Source organism: Camelus ferus, chromosome 18, assembly GCF_009834535.1.
Source record: "Camelus ferus isolate YT-003-E chromosome 18, BCGSAC_Cfer_1.0, whole genome shotgun sequence".
NCBI classification, from domain to species: domain Eukaryota; kingdom Metazoa; phylum Chordata; class Mammalia; order Artiodactyla; family Camelidae; genus Camelus; species Camelus ferus.
The window spans coordinates 11,971,268-11,992,947 of NC_045713.1; the positions used below are offsets into that span (position 1 = coordinate 11,971,268).

General features: G+C 46.9%; 1 protein-coding gene across 6 annotated transcripts in view; it reads left to right on the forward strand.

Annotated features, from left to right (window-relative positions):
* The window catches only part of CYTH3 (cytohesin 3), an 81,372-nt gene that overhangs the window by 21,847 nt on the left and 37,845 nt on the right, over positions 1-21,680 (forward strand). For 2 of the 6 annotated variants that reach the window (XM_032460021.1, XM_032460022.1), the window contains exon 1: positions 2,553-2,752. The exons of 2 other annotated variants lie outside the window; for them this stretch is intronic. In XM_032460021.1, coding sequence (XP_032315912.1) covers positions 2,593-2,752 — 160 coding nt within the window. In that variant the 5' untranslated portion in view covers positions 2,553-2,592. Of the gene's footprint in view, positions 1-2,552; positions 2,753-21,680 lie in introns of those variants that run through there. 2 more of the 6 variants (XM_032460020.1, XM_032460019.1) reach the window with 2 other exon arrangements.

Consider the following 21,680-nt stretch of genomic DNA (forward strand, 5'->3'; position numbering starts at 1 on the left):
CAGCTTTAGGTTCACAGCAAAACTGAACTGAAAGGGCAGAGATTTCCCGTGTACCTGCTGCCTCACCCCTCCCTGTGGACCGTGGATGTCCCTCGGGGAGTGGGGCACCTGTTAACAGTCGAACCTGCAGTGACCTGTCAACACCACTCGAAGGCCTCGGTTTACATTGGGGTTCACTGTTGGTGTCGGCACTCTGTGGGCTGGACATGTGTGTGATGGCCTGTGTCCATCACGGGGTCACACGGAAATGGTTTGGCTTCAGGGCTTGCTTTTCAAAGGGCTGTGGCTTGCTCAGTGTGCGTGCCCGTGTTCTGCTGTCGTTTGTGTTTCTTTACTAAGCGTACTGCTTTCTTTGGTATTTATTGAACTTCACCTTTTTTATTAGTTGTTGTTTCTTTAATCTTTCAATGTTTTTTTCCTCAGTTCTTTTATTCTTTTTAAAAGAGAGGTAAAGACTTTGCTTTAGTGAAAATTGTTCAAACAGTTACCTGCAGGGAGGAATTACGGCTGAATGGGAGCCTGAGGGTTGTTCCTTTTGGTTACAAATGAAGCAATTAAATTGATATTACGAAGTACAGTGTTTTTCTGATTTTCATAGAAGTTAACTTAAAAAGCATTTCATTGAGGAGGGGAAGATATATCTCAGTGGGAGAGTGCATGCTTAGTAGGCATGAAGTCCTGGGTTCAATCCCCATTAAAAAAGAAAGGGAAGGAAGGAAGGAAGGAAACCTGATTACCTACCCCCACAAAAAAAAAAAAAAAAAGAAGGCTGTCTAAGATGTTTGAAATGTATTTTCTTCCGTTAGAATGAGTGAGAACCTTGGAGTTTGCCCGTCGCCAATGCACTGCTTAGCATCTCGGCCAAAGTGATGTGCTGGTCCATATTCTCGCAATTCGAGGTGAATCCTTCCAAGTGTGGAGCCGGACTCGCTTTGATTTGCCACTCTTGCCATCCCTGGAAGTTGGCTGACTTTCGAGGGTTTTTTCTTTGTAGGAAGAAATAAAGATCAGTTTATAGGCAGTGGAGTTTCTGTGTAGTGCTTGCACACTTAAGTGGAGCGTTCTAATTGGCAGAAACTTGTGGGAATGAAAACTGTTGTTTTTTTTTTAATAGAAATCAGAGAACCAGATAGGTGAGAGGTGGCTGCTGCTTGTTGTAACTCCTTCCATCCACGTGGCAATTTGTTTTCTGGGCCTTTTTCAGTGGGGACACGATCTGTCCTCCGAAAAGCAGAATCCTGAGAAGCTGTCGCCTTGTTCCTCCCGTCCCTAACAGGCCACACCGTCCCAGCCGGAGCTCAGGTGCGTGTCTGCCCAAGGCGGTGATGGAGGTGGTGGCGCCTTTGTTTGGTTCCTGCGCTGCAGTTGGCGCCGTGATCTGCAGTTTTCTGAGCTGTGGAGTGGAGATACATGTATTCTCCTGCCTCCTCCCCGCCCCCCCCCCAAAGTCAGAACCTGGTCCAGGCCTGGTGACTGCTGACCTTGAGGTGACTGCTTTATTGATTTAGTTGTCTTTCATGTGAAGAGTTGCAGCTTTATTCACTTTTATTAAAGAGGAAAGAGCCTTCTGTTCTAGAGCATTAACTGGAAAATTGTGATAATCTCTTTGAAACACTGTGTAGCAGGTAAGTATAAGTATGCCTTCAGGAGGTTGAAGGCTGAAAGTTAATTGTAAGAAATGGTTATTTGCTGTTAATATATTCTCTAGGGTTTCTAAACCCCTTGCCCAAGTCTGCATGGTGGAGTTTGTGCAGATTCCAAAGCTGCCTTCGTGCTGCAGGCTGTAACCCTAGTGCAGTTAGGTTAGGAAGGGAATCCAGGTGACCTGCCGGCCCGACAGCATCCCTAAGTGCCAGGGAGTCAGGTTTGCCAAGGCTCTTAGATGTTAGCAGGAGGGATATTCACGTGTGATTTCCTAAACTGGCCGGGCTGGTTTAATTTGCAAGCAGCAGCCAATCCTATCTGTACAAATAGTTCAGAGATTCTCAAAGGGACTTTAGGCCTTTGGCGAGGAGGATGAGGACGAGCACGGCAGGGAAGCAGCTGTGTGCAGGGACCACGACGTGACAAGGGCTTTGGAGGGAGGGGAGGTTGGAAGCATCACTTAGGACCAGGTAAGAGGCAGTTAAATGACGCACGGAAGTCGGTGGGGAAGAGCTGTGGATGACGGGTGACCTTCCCCAGCTTGGGCCACATCCCTTATTTCCCAACAAATCGCTCCAGCCCTCTCACGACTGATGACTAGGAAGCCTGTCATCTCCCTCAGGAGGACCTTTCTTGGCCTAGGAGTTGTGCTGAAGAGCTCCAGGGATTCCTTGGTCCAGCCCGGTGCTGGGAGAGTTGGAGGAGTCGCGGCTCTGTTAGTTCTCCCTGAATACTCAGCTCTTCTTTCCTGAGCACAGCTGCTTGGCGGGGTCGCTGGGTCCCCAGGGGCTTCTGGTCTTCAGTACAAGCTGTGCTGAAACCGGCCCCGTTCTTGAGCATCCAGGCCTTGTTGTTGAGCCTGAGTCGTCCTTCCGTGGTGTCAGCCTTCCTGGGGCTTTCAGTGTACTTGACTGCCAGCAGACCTAGTTGGGGACATCCGGGCTCCCTATGAACTTCTCCAACAGGAAGGAACGAGGGTCTCTTTCCTTTTCCTCCCAGAGGCTCCTTGGCCTAAATGCAGATTGGACCAGTGGATTTCAAATTATTGGGAAGGCAAACCTTGGTCAGGACCCAGAAGATAATCTTATTCGGCAGGCTCCTGCCGCAGGTGAGCAAGGTTGCTGAATAGCGCTCTGTGGGTAGGGAGGTAACTTGATCAGCTCTGTGACTTAGAAAGATAACTATAATGTGAAGGTGCGATTAGTGATAAGGCCTTGAAATAGGGTAGGAACTGGGACTAGAGATGAAGAGACAGATTTACTGTCTTAAAGAAACGAAACAAAAACTTGTCACTAGGGTAGCGTTGACAGAACAAAGGTAACTCAAAGGTTGTTTGACTTGATACATAGTAAAGACTTGAATCGAGTCACGGAACAGGACAAGCAGGATGCGCAGGGGAAAGTCGGTGGGTTAGTGTTCGGACAGGATGATGTTCTGTGGGATATCCTAGTGAAGGTATCTGGCAGGGAAGTGAACAGGGAGTAATCAACACCCAGGTGATGGGTGAAGTTGCGAAGGCATTAAGACACCAAGAGAAGTGTGGGGTGTGTGCGTGAGGAAGCTGGATGCCTGAGGGGTGAATTTTTAAGAGCAGCAATGCTTAAGGAGCCTGGGAAGAAAGGAATTCAGGGAGGCCCAGAGGCTGAGGTGGGATGGATTAGAGAAGTAAGAGAGAGGCAGTGGGAAAGTGGTTTCCAGTGACCAAAGGAAATCACTGGAAAGACACTGGGGAAGTTACAGACCCTGAAGGAAGCCAGGAGAGCCACGCCCAGAAAACGGATCGCAGCCAGAGGAAGCTGGGCCTTCGGCCTCAGCTGCGGCCTGGCCACATCGACAGCCTGGCTCGGTTGCCCTCTGGCTGCCGCAGCTGCCAGCCCTGGGTCCTGGCTGTTGCAGGCACAGGCAAGGCGATTTCTGAATTGTCCGTTTCTTTATTGTGGCTCACTGAGCAGGCTCTCGATTGGAGGGCGGGGGGTGGGGTGCTAGTGTAAGGCTCTTGGGATTCCCTGATGGCAGGTGGCCCATCACGACGGGCCGTGAGGTTCTGCAGGCTCTGTGCCCTGGTGGGCTTAGCAGGACTTGGGGAGTAGCATTTGCAGGAAGAATAAATGGAGGCGGGAGTGCTGGGTAGAGACCCCTGGTTGCCCTCCTGTTGAGAGCCCTGCCCCCTCGCGTCCCCAGGCCCAGCACCCAGAACTGGAGCTGCTTGGTCCCGGCAGCTTCTGGCCTCTTCTGCAGCCACGGCTTCTGGGGCTGCCAGTGCCTGCCTGTTGTTCTCCTAAAGTCGGAGAACTGATTTGCCTCCTGGTTTGTTTTAATTGTCAAGACTGCTTATGTCTGGGTTGGATTAAAGGCTGGTTGAGTTTATCCAGCATTGGGTTTGGCAGTGGGTCTGATGGAAGGGCTAGAAAGTAGGGAAACTGTTGGAAAAGTGCATCTTTGGGCTGATCAGGGGGAAGTGAAACTTTGAGGGTGTGGAGAGACCAGATGAGGCAAGTTTAAAGACTGGGCGCAGGTGGGGACAAGAAAGCAAAGAAGCCAGATTGTTCCCGGCTATGGTCAGAGAAGAATGGCAGGATTAGAGAATTTGGGAGGGGGAGTGTTTTGGGACTGTTCAAGACAGCAGTGAGATATCCTCAGAGTCTGTGCATGGGGGTGGCTGTTCGCTGTTTTAGGGCTGAAGGCTGTAAGGTCAGTAGCCTCCCCTCAGAGGTGCAGACAGACGGCTGCCTGTCCAGTGAAACAGACACCGTGGAATGTAGGAACTGTGTCGGCTGAAGGGATTGGCCCAGAGGCAGGGGCAGAGCTGGACTGCTGGCCTCTGGTGGTCCAGCTCGGTGGAGAGCCCATCCCGAACGTGCAGATGCGCGCAGCCTCATCAGCAGTGAGCTCAGGTGCTCGTGCCCAGCCCCTGGAGGGATGGGGGCATCTGGCCGGGATCCTGATGCCCTTAAACTGCCTCCCGCCTGGTTCGATCATGTGCGCACACAGCGGTTTTCCATTATAAATGGGCTCCCCGCTTGGTAGATGATGTGACGATCACGTTAATTTCTAGGATTGTCTGTCCCCCGGGATAGGTTTATATTTATCTCTGAATTGATCAATCAGCACTGAGAGCAATAAACAGATGCTCAAGGCAGTTGTCTTTCTTACTGTAAACTGGTAAATGGGCGTGCTGAATTGAAACATACGTTTCTCAAGTGTGACTAGTGTGTGTGAGGACCTGAGGGGTGAGTCCACTCCTAGCCTGCAGAGGCCCTCGGGTGCTGAGCACCCCTGAGCGAGGCTCCTGGGGAGAGGTGCTGGCCTTACCTCTTGAGAAGTGCTGTCACGAAGTCCCAGGGACCACGAGCAAGTTTCTCACTCCTGGCCCAGAGCCCTTTGCGTTTCTGCTCGGCCTGTGCCCCCTGCCCAGGCTCCTCCCTGAGCCCTGTCCTCATCTGCCTGCATCGCCTCCTCAGCCTGCCCCAACCCTCAGTCCGCCTTTCCTGTTACTCCCCCTTTTCCCCCCAAGAACCTCCTGCGTCTTGTGATGTGTGTGAATGCTGCCTTTCCTGACAGGACGGAAGCTACTGGCCAGACGGAGGCCGTGCTGGTGCGGCGTGCGTGGCGCCTGCTGCCGGCACAGTCCCCGCTTCCGAGCGCGTGCTCAGGAGCACCTGCTGAATGTGTGAAAGCCAAGTGTGGTCGGTACAGCTGAGGGGGCGGAAGGCCTAGCGAGAGCCCCAAGGGGCCGCAGGGCCTGGGCACCCGGGGGGGGGCGAGGGGAAGCCCTGCTGCGGGGCCGAGAGCCGCTGTCCGTGAGCGGTGCCTGCCCCACGTGACCCACTCAGCCGCAGAGTCATGTCCTGTTTCAGGATGAAAACAGCATTATCGATTTTCTTTTTTCTGATTGTGAAAGTACAAGCTCCTAAAATTTTTCAGAAAATTACAAAGAGGAGAATAAAAATCATCTGTAATTCTACCATCATCACCACTTTGGTTTGTATAACTTGACTTTCCTGCGAGTGAATGTATATTTTTTTCGAAGCACAAGCAAAATTCTATGTACTTATGGTTTCCCACCCAGCTCTTCTCATTTAATTACATTGTAGACACCCTTCCATGTCAGCGAGATCTACATTGTCTTTGATTGGCTGCATGGTGTTGTCGTTGGAATGCAAGCCTTGTCTCCTGTCCTGAACACTTGGATTACATTGGGTTTTTTGCCATGTAAATTGCACTGTGATGAACATTCTTCAAATTGTAATTTCAGTCCTCTGAGACAGAACTTTCCTTGAGTCTGGTGGCTGAGAGTAGAATGTAAATTGGGATTCCAAGTGTTTATTTGACTGGTTCTGTCTCTTTGGGGTTTGCATCAGTCATCATGCCCTCCACAGATGCAGAAATCCCCACAAACAAGTTCCCCCTTTCCCCCTAGCAGAATGGAAATAGGTACTTTCAGCTTTAGGTGCCTAAGACTACTCTAAGGAGGAGAAATTCCTTGCAAGTTTCTAGATGAAGGCTGTTCATTGTGGTTAATGTGTTAACAGCAGTAGCAGCAGTACTGATGGTAGATTGTCAGATGTCCACAGGGTGCCCGATGTTGCACTAAGCATGCGCTGTCAGCCCAATTGTACAGATGAGGAAACAGATTAACTTGTACAAGGTGTAAGGGTGGAGCTGAGCTGCGGACTCACGATTGCCGGTTCCTGGGGGTCTGCCTTGGCGACCACGCCCTCTCCACTCTGTATGCCTTTCTAGGAAAATGAGTTCCCTGGTAGCAGCCAGATACAGTTTCTTTATAAGGTTAGAGAGGCAGAGTATTTTTAAACATACAAGCAGGAATGTTTTAACATTTGGGGGGAACCATAATTAAAATTAAGATGTGACGACCTTTATTTATGTGGCCACAGACGGTAGCAGACGGGAGAGGCGAGTCAGTCAGGGGCATCTGGCTACCTTTAGTAACTGCCTGTTTCCTCCTTGGATTTCCCACTACACTTTCTTTGGCTCAGTCAAGCTTTACCTTCTGTTCCTCCAGTTTATGCTGTTGCTGGACAGCTGTAAACATCTGTTCCTCTCTGCTCTGAGTGAGTGTGGTGGTTGTGTGTATACAGTGGCTCTGATTCCGGTTTGTGTCTGCTCCAGGAGCCTTCAGAACTGGGGGTCCCGTACGGCCCCTTGTGGGAACTTCTGCTCCCCCGGTCACTGCAGCTTCCGTGGCTCACCGGTGACCAATAAAGGTGTCTCACATGATTAAGGGACGTTTCCCCATCACAGGATTAAGGGAAAAGAAAAAGATAAGGCAAAGTGGAGGAAGGAAGCCTTCTCCTAAAAAAAAGGGTGGGTTTTACGTCCTTAGACGTGCGCTGTGGCTGAGAGGAAGGGGCTCTGGGCAGTGGGAGGGTGATGGGGGAGGACGCGTCTCAGAGTGGAGACAGCACGGGTTTCCAGAGACTAAATGTTAAAGTTGAGCGTGGCTTGGAGACCGATAAGAAGTTCTTTTGCCTACTTGACTTGCTTTAAAACTGTTCATTTTTAATTTTTAAGGTCATCTGGGGGGGAGCCTCTTTGCTACCCAGCCTGCCTCTTTCAGTGTGGCCTGACCCCTGAGCCCCACCCTCCCACACAGCTTGAGAACTTGATTCTTCTCTCACAAAGACTTCTTTCCAACCCCTCACCTCCCCCCAAAATACTCCGTGTTTGGAGGGAAGTGCTTTGAACAGAGCATGGCTACAGGGCAAGTTAAGCATGTCCTTCTGTCCTATGGACGTGGAAGAGTGTGAGCGTTAAAGCAAAGGTCGGTAAAAGCGGAGTGCCCCTCCGAGCCGGGGGACATGCTTCCGCTCCACGAATGTGCTGTGTGTTCTGCTTGGCGGGCCTCTCTGACCTTGGGAAGAAGGCGACCAGCAGTGGTTGGAGACAGGGATAGGGCATAGAGGATTGAAAGAACAGTTCCTTAGCTCGTTCTTCTGTGAGCTGTGGTTTCGCGGAGTTAAAGCACTTAAATAAGGATATAAAATAAGGGAACGCTTCACGTTTTCACATTCATTGTCAATAAAAATTTTTTTTAATTGGAAGAATCTGAGTCAGGATGAACGCAAGCAAAGGTCTGTGTTGAAATCTACTCCACCTACCACATTTTCATGATTAAGGAAACAGACAAAGTAAATGAGAGGCTCTCATTCTCCAAAAAGTTAGAATTTTCATTCCCTAGTTCAGCTGAGGTCCCGTAAGGTTACTTGTTCACATTCACAGTGGAATTTTCTGCTGGAGGAATCATAATAACATTTTTAGGAACGTTCTCAATAAAGTTTATGAGAGCCTGTTGTCCTGGGAGATCTACAAAGAATCTGACAGCCCATTTGGGTGGAGAAGTACAAAGTTGCTAATTACTGAAAGCTTGGTTGATGTAAATGCTTCCCCTAACCAGAGCCCCAGCCCTAGTTTCTCCAGCCCTGGAAAACCTGCCAAGCCTTGTGGGCTGGAGGCTGTGGTCTGTGACGGTGGCCCCAGCATCTTGGTCCGTCTTTAGTGGGAACGTTTCCAAGTCTGATGTTTGTCGTAGGATTCTGCCTGAGATCCCTCACTGCGGTTAAGAAATCTTCTATTCTTAGTTTATAGCATTTTTTTTCAATCAGGAAGAGCTGTTGAATTTTATCAAATGCTGTTTTGCCATCTATTTGAGACGGTCGTATGTTTTCCATTAGGAGCCTTTCTGTACTATGTGACTTAAAAAAAAAACAAAACCAACCATTTGCACATAGTAATTCCAGGCACCCGAGACTCAGGACTCCTTTAAAACCCTAACTTTGCAGCCGTGTTACCGTGGGTGTTTTCTCTTGAACTTGATTTCTCCTTCGATCTGTCTCTGCCTGCTGTCCATTTTGAGGCGAGTTTAGCATTTCTAGGTGGTTAGCGGTTTCTTCTTTTTTCAGAAGCTTCTGCCGTTTCACAGGTTTAGAGGGGGCGGGAGCACACACCCTTGTGTCAGGGACTTAGGGAAGCCGGCCCTCCTCTCCCAGGTTCTGCAGGACTGTCACGATGCTGAGTCCGAGCCTGGAATGGCATTACAGAGCCCGGCAGCTTGGGCTCAGATTTCAGGAGGTGACTTGGAAAGTTCACAGGACTCAGCCCGGGAGTAGCTGGAAGATTTGACTGGGATTTTCGGCCCAGCCTGCCGACCTCACCTTCCCTCCTGGACCGTGAGATAAAAACCACGTGGATAACACACCCATTTGCCTGCTTTGCCCTAAAACAGCACTGCCCCACCTCACGTTAAATTCCGTGAGCCTTCTACCTTTTGGATGTTTGTGAATGGGAAGTGGGGTGCCAGATGCTGTACAGCTGTGTCCAGTCCGCTCCAGACAGAGCCGCGGCGCAGGCTTCCCAGCCAGCAGTGAGGAAGTGTCGGCGCTGCCTTCCAGGGCGGGGGGCGCGGGGCTGGGGAGGTGGGGGTGGGGTGTTGTTTGAGGTGTGGGTGCGCAGAGGGTACGGGAGGAACCCTGGGCCTTTAGGCGAACACCTGTCCCATTCTTCTAGCCAAAAGTGGGTGCCGATTGTGGACATGTTCTGGGGGCCTCAGGTTGATGTTCTGGACCACTGCCTAGCGATGGACATTTCACATCGGCCCTTGGTATAGAGACAGAAATTACCCTTTTTTTCTTTTAAAATATTTTCGGCATACATTTTCTCCACCTTTAAGTGTTTTGCAAGCTTCATAGTAAGGTCGGCCCTGTTTGGACAGTGCTGCTCCCAGGGCTGAGTTTTGCTCCCAGAGCGATTTCTGTGAGCAGTTGACTGGACTCATTGTGTCGCTCAGTATGACATCGACAAGCCTGTGTTGTCTCGATTTATCTTATAATTCAGACTTTATTAATACTAGACATTTTATTCAGTAGATGGTAGGTTGACTGTTGGTTTAGAATTTCTTTCGGGGCCACCCTCGTGTGCTGCGTGTTGTGGTTTTTCTGGCTTCTGTAGGGCTACAGAGAAAGGGAAACGAAAAACAAGCACACGACGGCAGAACAGGATCCAAAAGAAGGTGACTAACCGCAAATCTTATTTTCCCTAATAGGTTCACTGAGGTACAATTTTTGTTTTGTTTTTGTTTTTGGTAGGGGGAGGTAATTAGATTATTTTTTAAATTTTTAGAGGAGGTACTGGTGATTGAACCCAGGGCCTCATACGTGCTAACCATGTGCTCTACCACTTGAGCTATACTGTCCCCCGGAGGTTCAATTTATGTACCATAAAATTCACCCATTTGAAGTGTACAGTTCGGTGACTTTTTAGTAAATCTACAGACTTGTGCAACCATCACCCAGTCAATTTTAGAACAGTTTCATCACCCCTCAAGGTTCCTTATTCCTGTTTGCAGTCAATCCTTGCACCATCCCTGGCTGTCACTGATCTGCTTTCTGTCTACGTAGATTTGCTTTTTCTGGACGTTTAACATTAATGGAACCATCCAGCACGTGGCCTTTTGAATCTGGCTGCTTTTGCTTTGCATCATGTTTTCAAGGTTCATCTGCATTGTGGCAGGCATCAGTAGTGGGTTTTTTTGTTTGTTTTGCTTTTGTTTTTTGCTGAACAGTATTCCATTGTGTGGACATACCACAACCTGTTCACCTGTTTGTTGGTTGATGGACATTTGGATGGTTCCCACCCTTTGGCTGTTGTCAAAAGTGCTCCATGAACATTCATGTACAACTATTTGAATACTTGTCTTAAGTTCTTCTAGGTATATACCTAGTGGAATTGCTGGGTCATATAGTGATTCTGTGTTCAACTTTTTGAAAGACCACTAAAGTGTTTTCCAGAGTGACTGAACCATTTTACATGTATTAAAGTTCCAATTTCTCCACATCCTTGTCAATACTTGTTACTACACTTTAGAGAGAATTACAACAGCCATTCTGCTTGGTGTGAAGGCAGCCTCATGGCTGTCTTGGTTTGCATCTCCTAATGCCTGGTGATGTCGAGGATGGTTCCATGGGCTTTTTGGGTATTTGTATATCTTCTTTGAAGAAACGTCTATTCACATCCTTTGTATTTTTCAATTGGATTATTTGTCTTCGAGTTGTAGGACTTCTTTATATATTCTGGATACTAGGCCCTTATTAGATACATGATTTGCAAGTATTTTCTCTCATTCTGTAGGTTGTCTTTTCGCTTTCTTGGTAGTGTCCTTTGATGTACAAAAGTTTTATTTGATGAAGTCCAATTTATCTTTTTTGTTGCCTGTGCTCTTGGTGTCATATCTAAGAACACATTGCCAAAACCAGAGCCGTGAAGATTTACCCCTTCCTACATTTTGTTTTAAGAGTTTTATGGTGTTAGCTTCTGCATTTTGCTCACTGATCCACGTTGAGTTGATTTTTGTTTGTGGACACCCAGTTGTCCCAGCATCATTAGTTGAAGAGACTCCTCTTTTAAAGACTTTTTATACATGGTTCAGTTTTTAGGCTCTCCATTCCGTTCTATCGATCTTTTTATCTTTCTTTGTTCCAATACCACAGTGTTACTGTTTGAGCTTCAGTGAAGGGCCTTCACAGTTCAGTAAATGCCTACTGACTCAAGCTTATTAATAATGCTCAGATGATCTCTATTTAAGAATCAGTGAAAGCGCAGACGACTCTTTCTGATAATTTATGTGAGGAGAAAAGAGATTGTGTGAGAGCTCTGAAGAGATGTCGAGATGCCGTTGTTCAAAGGGGATGAGATTGGAGGGGTCTGAACGTGCTTGTAGAGTGACGGAAAGAAGAGGGTGGGAAAGATAAAAGTTAAAGGTAGACGAGAGAGGGTGTGGCTTAGGGAGCAAGGTTTCGGAGGAGGAAAGGAGTTAAAAGGCGAGGGCATAGGCTTCTGTGTACTGAAAGATGCCCACCTGTACCTGACCTAACCGGAAAGCTAGTCCTTCTCGCTGTTAGAGCCTGCCCTTTAGACTGTTCTGCTCTAACGAGCGCAGTGAGTCTCTCCCCTTTGGGGAGTGAGTTTTAATTTAAAATAAGCTAAGAATGACTGAGATGAATTGTGGCCTAAGAAACTTAGTTCTCATATAAAAGGCATGTCTTGGTCCTGTGATATTTGAGATTTAATTTTGTTTTTATTGACTATCATAATCTTTACAAAGTTGTTTGAAATGGATAGAGTGGAGTTTTTAAAAGTGCTAGTTTGGTTGAGAGGAGACGTGATACAGTCAGGTGCTAATTGTAAGAAAGCAAATGGCACTAACAGGGGACCGAGCCACCCTAGTGCAACCTGGGCCCCATGCTGCCTGTGCCATCGACATCTGTGACATTCGGGTCGTCCCATTAAACATGTTTATGCATTTCCATTTCTCTTTCTGCGTCCATGTGCGTGTAACTTGTCTGTACCCCGGAAGGATGAACCTGAAATGCTAACTGTGATTATCTCTGCGTGTGGCAGGGTTGTAGCTGTTTTTTCTTTTTGCTTCTTATTTGCTTTTTCTGCACAAGCTTGTGGTTTTGCTTTTTGTGTGGTGGAAAAACTTTGAAAATTATTGAATGGGGGTGGAACTGTTAATCAATGAGAATTATTTCTGTGGAAACTGAAAAGACAGTACTTGCCCCGTTCGCAGGTTTTGGTGATTTGACTGCTGTAGTTGCACACATTATCTGTTCTTGAAATCCCAGAGAATTAATTTGTGTAGAAGAACGAACCTAATCTCCATGTAAGTGGAGAAGAAGTGAAATGCCTTTACTTCTGCTTGCTCCAAATCCTGAAGGAGAAAATTACTTGCCTCTCAGTTAAGGCTGCCGGCAAGTGCTTATTAGTTCATGTTAACTACTGATTCACTGACTATTTTGAACAGGCCAACCAAGGTGCTGTGTGGGACTACTTTTTTGGGGGGGAGACTACTTTATAAAATATTCTTTTTGTCATATTAGCTGTGTTGTCAAATAAAAACTAACCACCACCCAGAAATGTGGAACATTTGTTATAATGAATCATAGAGTAGTTTGTAATGAGCTGGTTCAGACTGAGAGCCCTTCATGGCAGCTTATGTCTGGGCTGCTGCTTCCCTAGACTCTGAAATGTTAAGGAATCCTCTGGTGGTGGGTGTCATCCCTGCCTGGGAAGGAGGTGAGAAAAGCCAGACTCTTGCCCGTGCGGCGCAGAGACCATAGTCAGGTGTCACCCGCTCGCTCCCATCTGGTGTCACATCTTTAGACTGAGCGAGCCCTGAAGTTTAGTCAGTGACATTGGACCTTGACTGTTCTGTCTTTGAAAGTCTGGCTGGTGTTTCATTAGCATCCTGATGCCACCCCAGTCAGAGACTGTGATGAGTGCCTGGCAGGGGAACCACACTTCTCTACTTTTGAGCCAAGGTCTCTTCTCAGTCCCCCTGCCTGTTTTCCTGGGATGACTCGCCGGACCCGTGTAACTGGAGATCAGGCGTGCACCAGTTCCTTCTGTCCAGTCACCAGGGTGTAGAAACTTGGTTTTTCCCTTAGGTGATGTACACTTTAAAAAAAAAAACAGCTTTTAATTTTGAACTAATTTTAAATTCACAGAAAGTTACAAGAGAGGTCTGGTTTGGTCTTCACCCATTTCCTCTCGCGGGTTACAGCTCATGTAACTGTAACCTGGTCTCAAAATCAGGAAATTGATGTTGGTACAGTGTGTGTGCGCAGGTCTGTGTCATCTTATCACCCGTGTAGATTCACGTAACCCCCACTGCAGGCGAGATAGAGAACTATTCCGCCACCACAGAGGCCTGGGCCTCCTCCCGCTGCCTCTCGTGGTCACCCTAGCCGTCCTTGACCCCCACCAGTGACCAGTCTGTTCTCCGTCTCTGTAACCTGTTACTTTGGAAGTGTTACATAGATGGAATCATGCAGTACGTAACCTTTTGAGGTTGGCTTTTTCCCTACTTGGCGTAACGCCCTTAAGGCCCCTCCGGGTTGTGTGTGTCAGTAGTTGGTTCCTGCTTATTGCTAAGTCGTGTTCCGTGGTGTGATGCACCACAGTTCACCGCTTTGCCTGTTGCGGGACACTTCGACTGTTTCGTTTTTATATATTTTAACTAGAGCTGCTGTGAACAATTGTGTGGACCTAAGCTTCGTTTCTTTGGGATAACGTCCAGGAGTGGCACTGCTGGGTCATGTGGTAGGTGAATGTTTAGGTTTGTAAGAAACTGGCGAACTGTTTTCCAAAGGGCTGTGACGAGCTCCGCTCCTGCCAGCACTGTAGGAGGGACAGGTTCTCTGCACCCTGCTGGCCTTTGGTTTTGTCTCTGCTGTTCATTTTCGCTGTTTCAGTGGATGTGTTGTGATGCCGCGCTTTTCTCATGGCTGGCGATGCTGAGTATCTTTTCACATGCTTGCTTGCTATCTGTGTTTCCTCCTCAGTGTAATGTTTCTTTGTGTGTTTTGCCCATTTTCAAAATGGGTTGTTTGCTTTTCTTACAGTGAATCTCCTAATTTTGTTATCTTTCGAAATCTGGGTACACTTGTTACGGTGGCCTGTGGTCCGTGGTCTTTGATGTTACTGTTGTGATTGTTTTGTGGGGCACCACAGACCGCGGCCACGTGATGTGAACTTAACTGACGAATGTTGTGTGTGTTCTGACTCTTCCTCCAGCGGGGCTGTCCCCCCACCTCTCACCCCGTCTTCACACCTCCTTATTCCCTGAGTCACAGCAATACTGAAATCAGGCCAATTAATAACCCTGCCGTGATCTCTAAGTGTTCAGCTGAAAAGAAGAGTCGCAGGCCTCTCATTTTAAATTGAAAGCCAGAAACAGTTAAGGTTAGTGAGGAAGGCATGTTGAAAGCTGTGACAGGCGGAAAGCTTGGACTCTTGGGCCAAACATTGAGCCAAGTTGTGGATGCAAAGGAAAAGTCCTTGAAGGAAACAAAAGGTGCTGCTTCAGGTGGGCAGGTGAACGGTACAGTGGAACAGCCACGTTGCTGATGTGGAGAAAGTCTTAGTGGTCTGGATGAAAGGCGAAACCAGCCACAACATTCTTGTAGGCCAAAGCCTCATTCAGAGGGAGCCCCCCAAACTCTCTTCAATTTTTTGAAGGCTGAGAGGGTGAGGAAGCCGCAGAAGAAAAGTTTGAAGCTGGCAGAGGTTGGTTCATGAGGTTTAAGGAAAGAAGCCGTCTCTGTGACATAGAAGTGTGAGGGGAAGCGGCAACTACAGCAAGTTCTCCAGAAAATAGAGCTCAGATAGTTAACGAGGGTGGCCACACCAAGCAACCGGCTTTCATTGCAGACGAATCAGCCTTCTGCTGGAAGGCGATGCCGTCTAGGACTTTCACAGCTGGAGAGGAGACGTCAGTGCCTGGCTTCAAAGGAGGGGCTGACCGTCTTGTTCATGGTTAATACAGCTGATGTCTTGTGTTTGAAATCGACGCTCCTTTACCATTCAGAAAATCCCAGGGCCCTTAAGAATAAGACTAGATTGACTCTGCCTGTGCTCTGTTAGTGGCACGACAAAGCCTGGATGGACAGCCCATCCGTTTACTACATGGTTTACTGAATTTCTGAAGCCCACTATTGAGACCTACTGCTCAGAAAAAAAAGATTCAATTTAAAACACTGCTGCTCATTGCCAAGGCATCTGGTCCCCCAGGAGCTCTGATGGAGGTGGACAGCGAGATTCATGTTTCCATGCTGATACAAGCCATTCTGCAGCCCAGGGATCAAGGGGTGATTTCAAATTTCAAGCTTTATTATTTAAGAAATAAATTTTATAATCTATAGCTGCCATAGGTGGGGATTCTTCTGCTGGATCTGGGCACAGTTGATTGAAAACCTTCCAGAAAGGGGTCACCATTCTAGAGCCATTAAGGACATTCATGATTCATGGGAAGAGGTAAAAACACCAGCTTTAACGGGAGTTTGGAAGAAGTTGATTCCAGCCTTCACAGATGACTTCAGAGGAGGAAGTAACTGCAGATGTGGTGGAAATAGCGAGAGACCTAGAGGTAGCAGTGGAGCCTGGAGATGTGGCTGAGCTGCTGCAGGGAAACTTTGCCGGCTGAGGAGCTGCTGCTTATGGATGAGCGAAGAAAGCGGTTTCTTACGATGGAATCTATTCCCGATAAAGACGCTGTGAAGACTGTGGGAATGAGCACGGAGGCTCGAGAATATTACAGACGTCTAGTTGATAAGGCAGGGTTTGAGAGGACTGACGCCAATTTTGAAAGAAGTTCCACAGAGAAAATGCTGTCAAACAGCATGCATGCTACCGGAAAAACGTTCCTGAAAGGAAGAGCCAGTCAGTGTGGCAAACGTCGCTGTTGTCTTATGTTAAGATATAGCCACGGTCGCCCCCACCTTCAGCAGCCACCCCTGACCAGTCAGCAGCCACAAGCACTGAGGCAGGACCCTCCACCAGCAAAAGGATCACAACTCACTGAAGGCTCAGATGATGGTTAGCACTTTTTAGCAATGAAGAATTTTTAATTTAAGGTATACATACATTGTTTTTTCAGACATAACGCTGTTTTACATTTACTAGACTACAGTGTCGTGTAAACATAACTTTCCTTTGCACAGGGAAACCAAAAATGTGTGCGACTTGCCGCACTACTGTACGCGCTCTGTGGCGGTGGCCGGGAAGCGAGCCTGAGGGCTCCGAGGTCTGCCTGTGTTCCAGGCCTCCTTCGCTTATCGTTTCTTTCTTTTTAAAGAGCTTCCTTTAGCCATTTCTCCAGCGTAGGTTTGCTGCTGACAAATTCTTCATTTTCCTTCATCCTAGAATGTCTTAATTTTTCTTTTGTCCTTGAAGAATAATTTCAGCAGGTGCAGAATTCAGGGTTGATAGTTTTTATTTCCTTCATTTGAAAAATGTGCTGCTTCCTCTCGCTGCCGCAGTTTCTGATGAGAAATCCTGTCAGTTGGATGTTCCCCGCCCCTGGGTAAGGTGTCCTCTTCTGGCTGATTTCAGACTTTTCTCTCTTTGAAAAGCTGATGACATGTTTTGGCAGAGACCTCTGGGTGTGTCCTCTGGAGTGTGCTCAGCTTCTTGATTTTAGAGGTTAATGTTTTGGGGGACAAATTTGGGAAGTTTTCAGTCATTAAAAGAAAATGCTTTTTCATCTCGCCCTCTGGGCCCTCACTTGCTGCAGGGAGTTCTCTGTACCCGCGGCGCTCGTGGCCCCTTTCAGCTGCAGGCCCCCCCCCCCCGGCTGCTTGGCGGTCGGACAGTCCCGGAGAACAGCGTCCTGGTCCCGCACGTCTCTCTGCTTTGTCGACTCAGGTGCCCTGCATTGGGAAGTGCTTTTCTAGAATCCTGTCATCACTCTTTCAAAATACTGGAAGTAACAGGTGTGATCCCCCTCAAAGGAACAGGGGGTGTCCCAGCCGGTCTTGTTCACACGCGGAATAACTCTGTAGTGTGTAGGCTGGGTTTTGTTTAAATTCTGGTCTGTCTGTATTTACCCCCAGAACCTACTCTTCTATCCAGAGCTGATTAAAATCGAGATGAGAAAGTGCTGTTGTCTGTGTGACTGTGGTGGGTAAGGAGGCACGGGCTTTCTCGGAGGGGGGGTGAGCACTGGCCCGCTTAGTCTTCGACCACTTTGCTTTATAAGCGGTAGTTTTATATGACGGGGAAAATCTTGTCAGTTTTTGCATCCTGCAGATAAGAAGGAAACAATAGATCTTACAGGCCCTACCTTTCCCTTGAGCTAGCGAGTGACCCTTGCTCAGTGTGTGTTAGGCTTTTAATTTTTTGCCTGTAATTTTCTTTGGGGTGTGAACAGTCTTGTTTTTTTTTTTTAATGGCTTCTAAGGCCTCACCTAGGCCTTGTGAGAGCTTTGGCCCTGTTAGGTACCAGTTCCCAAAGGGAATTCTGGGACTAAGAATACATGCTTATTTTGGAGATGACACCAGTTTTTATGGTTTTGAAGAGCCGGATATGGTGTAGGTTATTTGGGAATACTTAGTAATATTTGAGAAGAAAATAAGAGGAATGTTTTCTTTTAAAAAGCATTCTTCATACAGGTAAAAAGGAGAATTTTAAATTACATTAGAAATCTGTAGAGTTCTCTAATTGTCTGTGAGACAGTTAAACCTTTTTTTAATGTTCCAGATTTTCAAAAAAAATTTCGACGTTTTATTATGTATATTTCCAATATACAGAGAAGTTGGAGAACTAACTATATAGTGGCTGCGCCTAAGCCCCTCCTGGATTCTCCCATTAACCTTTTGCTGTGTTCATAACACGTGTATCCTTTACCCATCTCTCACCTGTCAGTCCGTCTCATGTTTTAGGCATTTCAGGGTTGTAGGTGTCAGTACACTTCACTCCTTTGACAGGGTTTTTTTTTCTTATTTATATGGTCCAAGAAGGGCCCTCTAAACACTTGGGAGTCAAAACACCTGTCTTGTCAGAAGTTCTAGTTATGACCATGAGGTGAGGAGGGTGTGTCGCTCTGTCCTTTCCGTCCGTGATCTTTCCTAAAAGACTGCTGAGAAGAGCTCCCCCCAAACTCGAGTTTACACAGCTTGAAATGACCTCCCCTCCGCCCTGGGCGACCCTGATAGGCTCTTACTATGCTGGCTCCTGAGGAACAGTGTTTGTCTGCTCTTTGGGTGTAACCCGGAATTAACTGAGGGGTCTGGGAAAGCTGGATGAGACTGTGCTCAGGGACCCGAGGAGGGGAGGCCAGAGATGGTGGCGCGGTCACCCTTACGAACAGTGTCTCCTAGACCAGCGCTGAGGGCCAAGGAGATGAACACTGAGTGATTGGAGACAACGGCACAGACGGAGGGGCCGCTGCACTGGGACTGAGGTCGTATCGAAGCGTCGGATCAGACTGCCTCATTGTGTGGAGTGCCGGGCGCTGGTGTCATCAGTGCCCTCCATGTGAAAATTATTTGACACAGAATTGTGGAAACTTTACTAAAATGCTCTGGGAAGTTTTCCCCCTCCTCCCCAAGCTCTGCTTTCTTCACTGCATGACAGTGGATGGTGCTGGAATGTGTTTTCAGGAATCCACCAAGACCACGAAAGTGCAGGAATTAGTTGGTTTTTTTTAATTGCAGAGAATTAACAAATAAGCAAACACCTTATCCCTGGAGCAGCTTTCGTGAAGACCCTGTGTTCTGAGTGCTGAAATAAGTCAGATGCTTCGGAGCTCCTGCTGTGTGCTAGTCGCAGCTCTTTGTGCTGGGAATTCAGTGATGAACAAGATAGGCAAGAATCGTATACCTGGGAGTTGATATTCTTGTAGGAGGAGACAAACTGAACAGTAAATCAGCAAGATGGTAGTATTAACACACCGTTCTGGGTGCCACTGTCTGATGAAGTAATTACTATCATCACTATTAAAGATGAGAAATTGCAGCCCTTGTGCACTGTTGGTGGGAGTGTAAAATGGTGCGACTGCTACATCAGAGAGTGTGGAGGTTCTTAAAAAAAACAGAATCACCATACGATCCAGCAATCCCAGTTCTGGGTCTGTATCCAAAAGAATAGGAAACAAAGACTCAAACAGATGTTTGCACACTCATGTTCACTGCAGTATTATCTTATTAACGATAGCCGAGAGGTAGGAGCAACCCAGAAGTCCATCGACAGACGACTGGGTAAAGAAATATGGTACATAGGTACACAGAGTATATGTGACACCCTATGTCACATGCTGCAACATGGATGGACCTTGGGGACAAGTGGAATGAACCAGTCACACACACACACAAAGACAAACACTATGATTCTGCTTATGTTCGGTATCTAAAGTAGTCAGGTTCATAGAAACAGAAATTTGAATGGTGGTCACCAGGGGCTGGAGGAGCGGAATTAGGGAGTTAGGGTTCAGTAGGTGTAGTTTGGGTTTTACCAGATGAAGAAGTTCTGGACTGTGAATATACTTAACACTCCTGAACTGCTGCTAAAAATGGTTAAGATGGTAAATTTTATGTTTTTTTTTTTAACCACAATTAAAAATTTTTTTCTTAAATGGGAAAAGTAAAGCGCAGGAGGCCAGCATCACAGCTGATGGGGTGGCGGAGCCGGGAGCCACGCCCTGCACCCCGCACCCCGGCTCCCGGCACGTGTATTTAGTCACTCTTGACTGCTTCCTGACACTCTGAAACGTTCTTTTCTTTATTGAAGTGTAGTCAGTTTACAGTGTTGTGCCAGTTTCTGGTGTACAGCATAGTGTTTCAGTCATACATGTACATACATTTATTCATTTTCACATTCTTTTTCATTATAGGTTACTACAAGATACTGAGTATAGTTCCCTGTGCTGTACGGTTGAATCCTTTTTATATATGGTCATTAGTATCTGCAAATCTCGAACTCCCAGTGTATCCCTTCCCACCTACTTTCCCCCCTGGTAACCATAAGTTTGTTTTCTATGTCTGTGAGTCTGTTTCTGTTTTGTAAATAAGTTCATTTATGTCTCTCTCTTTTTTTTTTTTTAGATTCCACATATGAGTGATACCACATGATATTTTTCTTTCTCTTTCTCACTCACTTCACTTAGGGTGATGATCTCCACGTCCATCCATGTTGCTGCAAATGGCATTATTTTATTCTTTTTTATGGCTGAGTAGTATTCCATTGTGTAAATACACCACACTTTTTTTATCCAGTCTGTCTAACGGATGTTTAGGCTGTTTCCATGTCTTGGCTATTGTAAATAATGCTGCTGTGAACATTGGGGTGCATGTGTCTTTTTGAATTATATTTTTCTCTGGATATATGCCCAGGAGTGGGATTGCTAGATCATATGGGAAGTCTATTCCTAGTCTTTTGAGGAATCTCCATGCTGTTTTCACAGTGGCTGCACCAAACTGCATTCCCACCAGCAGTGTAGGAGGGTTCTCTCTCCTCCACACCCTCTCCAGCATTGATCATTTGCTAACACTCCTGATAATGCTGAGGCTGAGAAAAAAATAAAACAGTGAAGTCTTACAGAAAAAGGTTGTGCAGGGAGCTGGGGATCCTTTTGACACGGTGAGGGGAAGGCTGCATTTGAGCTGAGGTCCACAGGAGAGGAAGGGAGTCCACGGAGGACTGGTAAGTGGCTGGCGTGAGCTGGGGGAGCAGCTTGTGCTCAGGGCCTGGGAAGGAGGTCAGTTCTCCTCTGAGAGCAGTGGGGCAGTGGGAAGGTCTGTGGGTTCCAAGACAAGAGATGTGATAGGATTGTTTTAGTGAGTACTTGCAAAACTTCAGTTGGAAAGGAAATTGAGAATACATTCTAGAATATTTATTTGTCCGTTTTATAATCAAACATCAAACTGAAGGCTTGCCTGAGGAGATCAGACTTCAGGATTCATAAATGATTAAACCATTGCCCTCTGACTTTTTTTAGGGGGTGGGGAGGGCTGTTTAAGTGTATGTCGGTGTGATGAGTCTGCCAGTCAAGGCGGTCTGCCAGTGAAGCAGGTGTGCCCGTCCGTCTCTTTTTGAAAGATTCATGAAGATACATCTTGGAAGGAGAAACGCTGCTTTCCTTTAGCCTGGGGACCACTACTCAAGGTGATGTCTGAGCATGGGTCAGTGTTCACTGGAACTAGTGAAATGAACTGGAGAAAAGATGGACGTGCGCGCGGAGGGTTGCTTTTGGGGACGCCAGAAGCAGGCTTACTGATGCAGATTTTACGCGCTTTTAGCCAGAACTCCCCTGTGACTTCAGGAAACTGGTTATAAGAATGGTTTTATCTTCTCAACTTAATGAAGCTTTCAAAGGCAAAGTTTTTGAAAATAATTTAAATGAAAAGAATAAAATCCAGTCTTAAATTTTAGGTGACATTTTTCTGACATTGTGGTTGAGAATCTCATTTGAAATCTGGTAAGGAGTGTCTTTCATCTTCTGTCTGATCTTCAAAAGGACTTGTTGGAAGTCAGGGCTGATTAAATTGGCAGAGTTGACTTTCATAAAATTGCTTTAAGAGAATTGTTTGGAAGCTGTGGGTGTCATTATCTCATTTTAGAAACATTATTAATAGGTTTATTTTTTAGAGGAGTTTTAGATTTACATAAAAAAACTGAGCAGATAATACAGAGTTCCCATATGGTCCCCTCTGTAAGAGATTTCTCTGTTACTGACATCTTACTT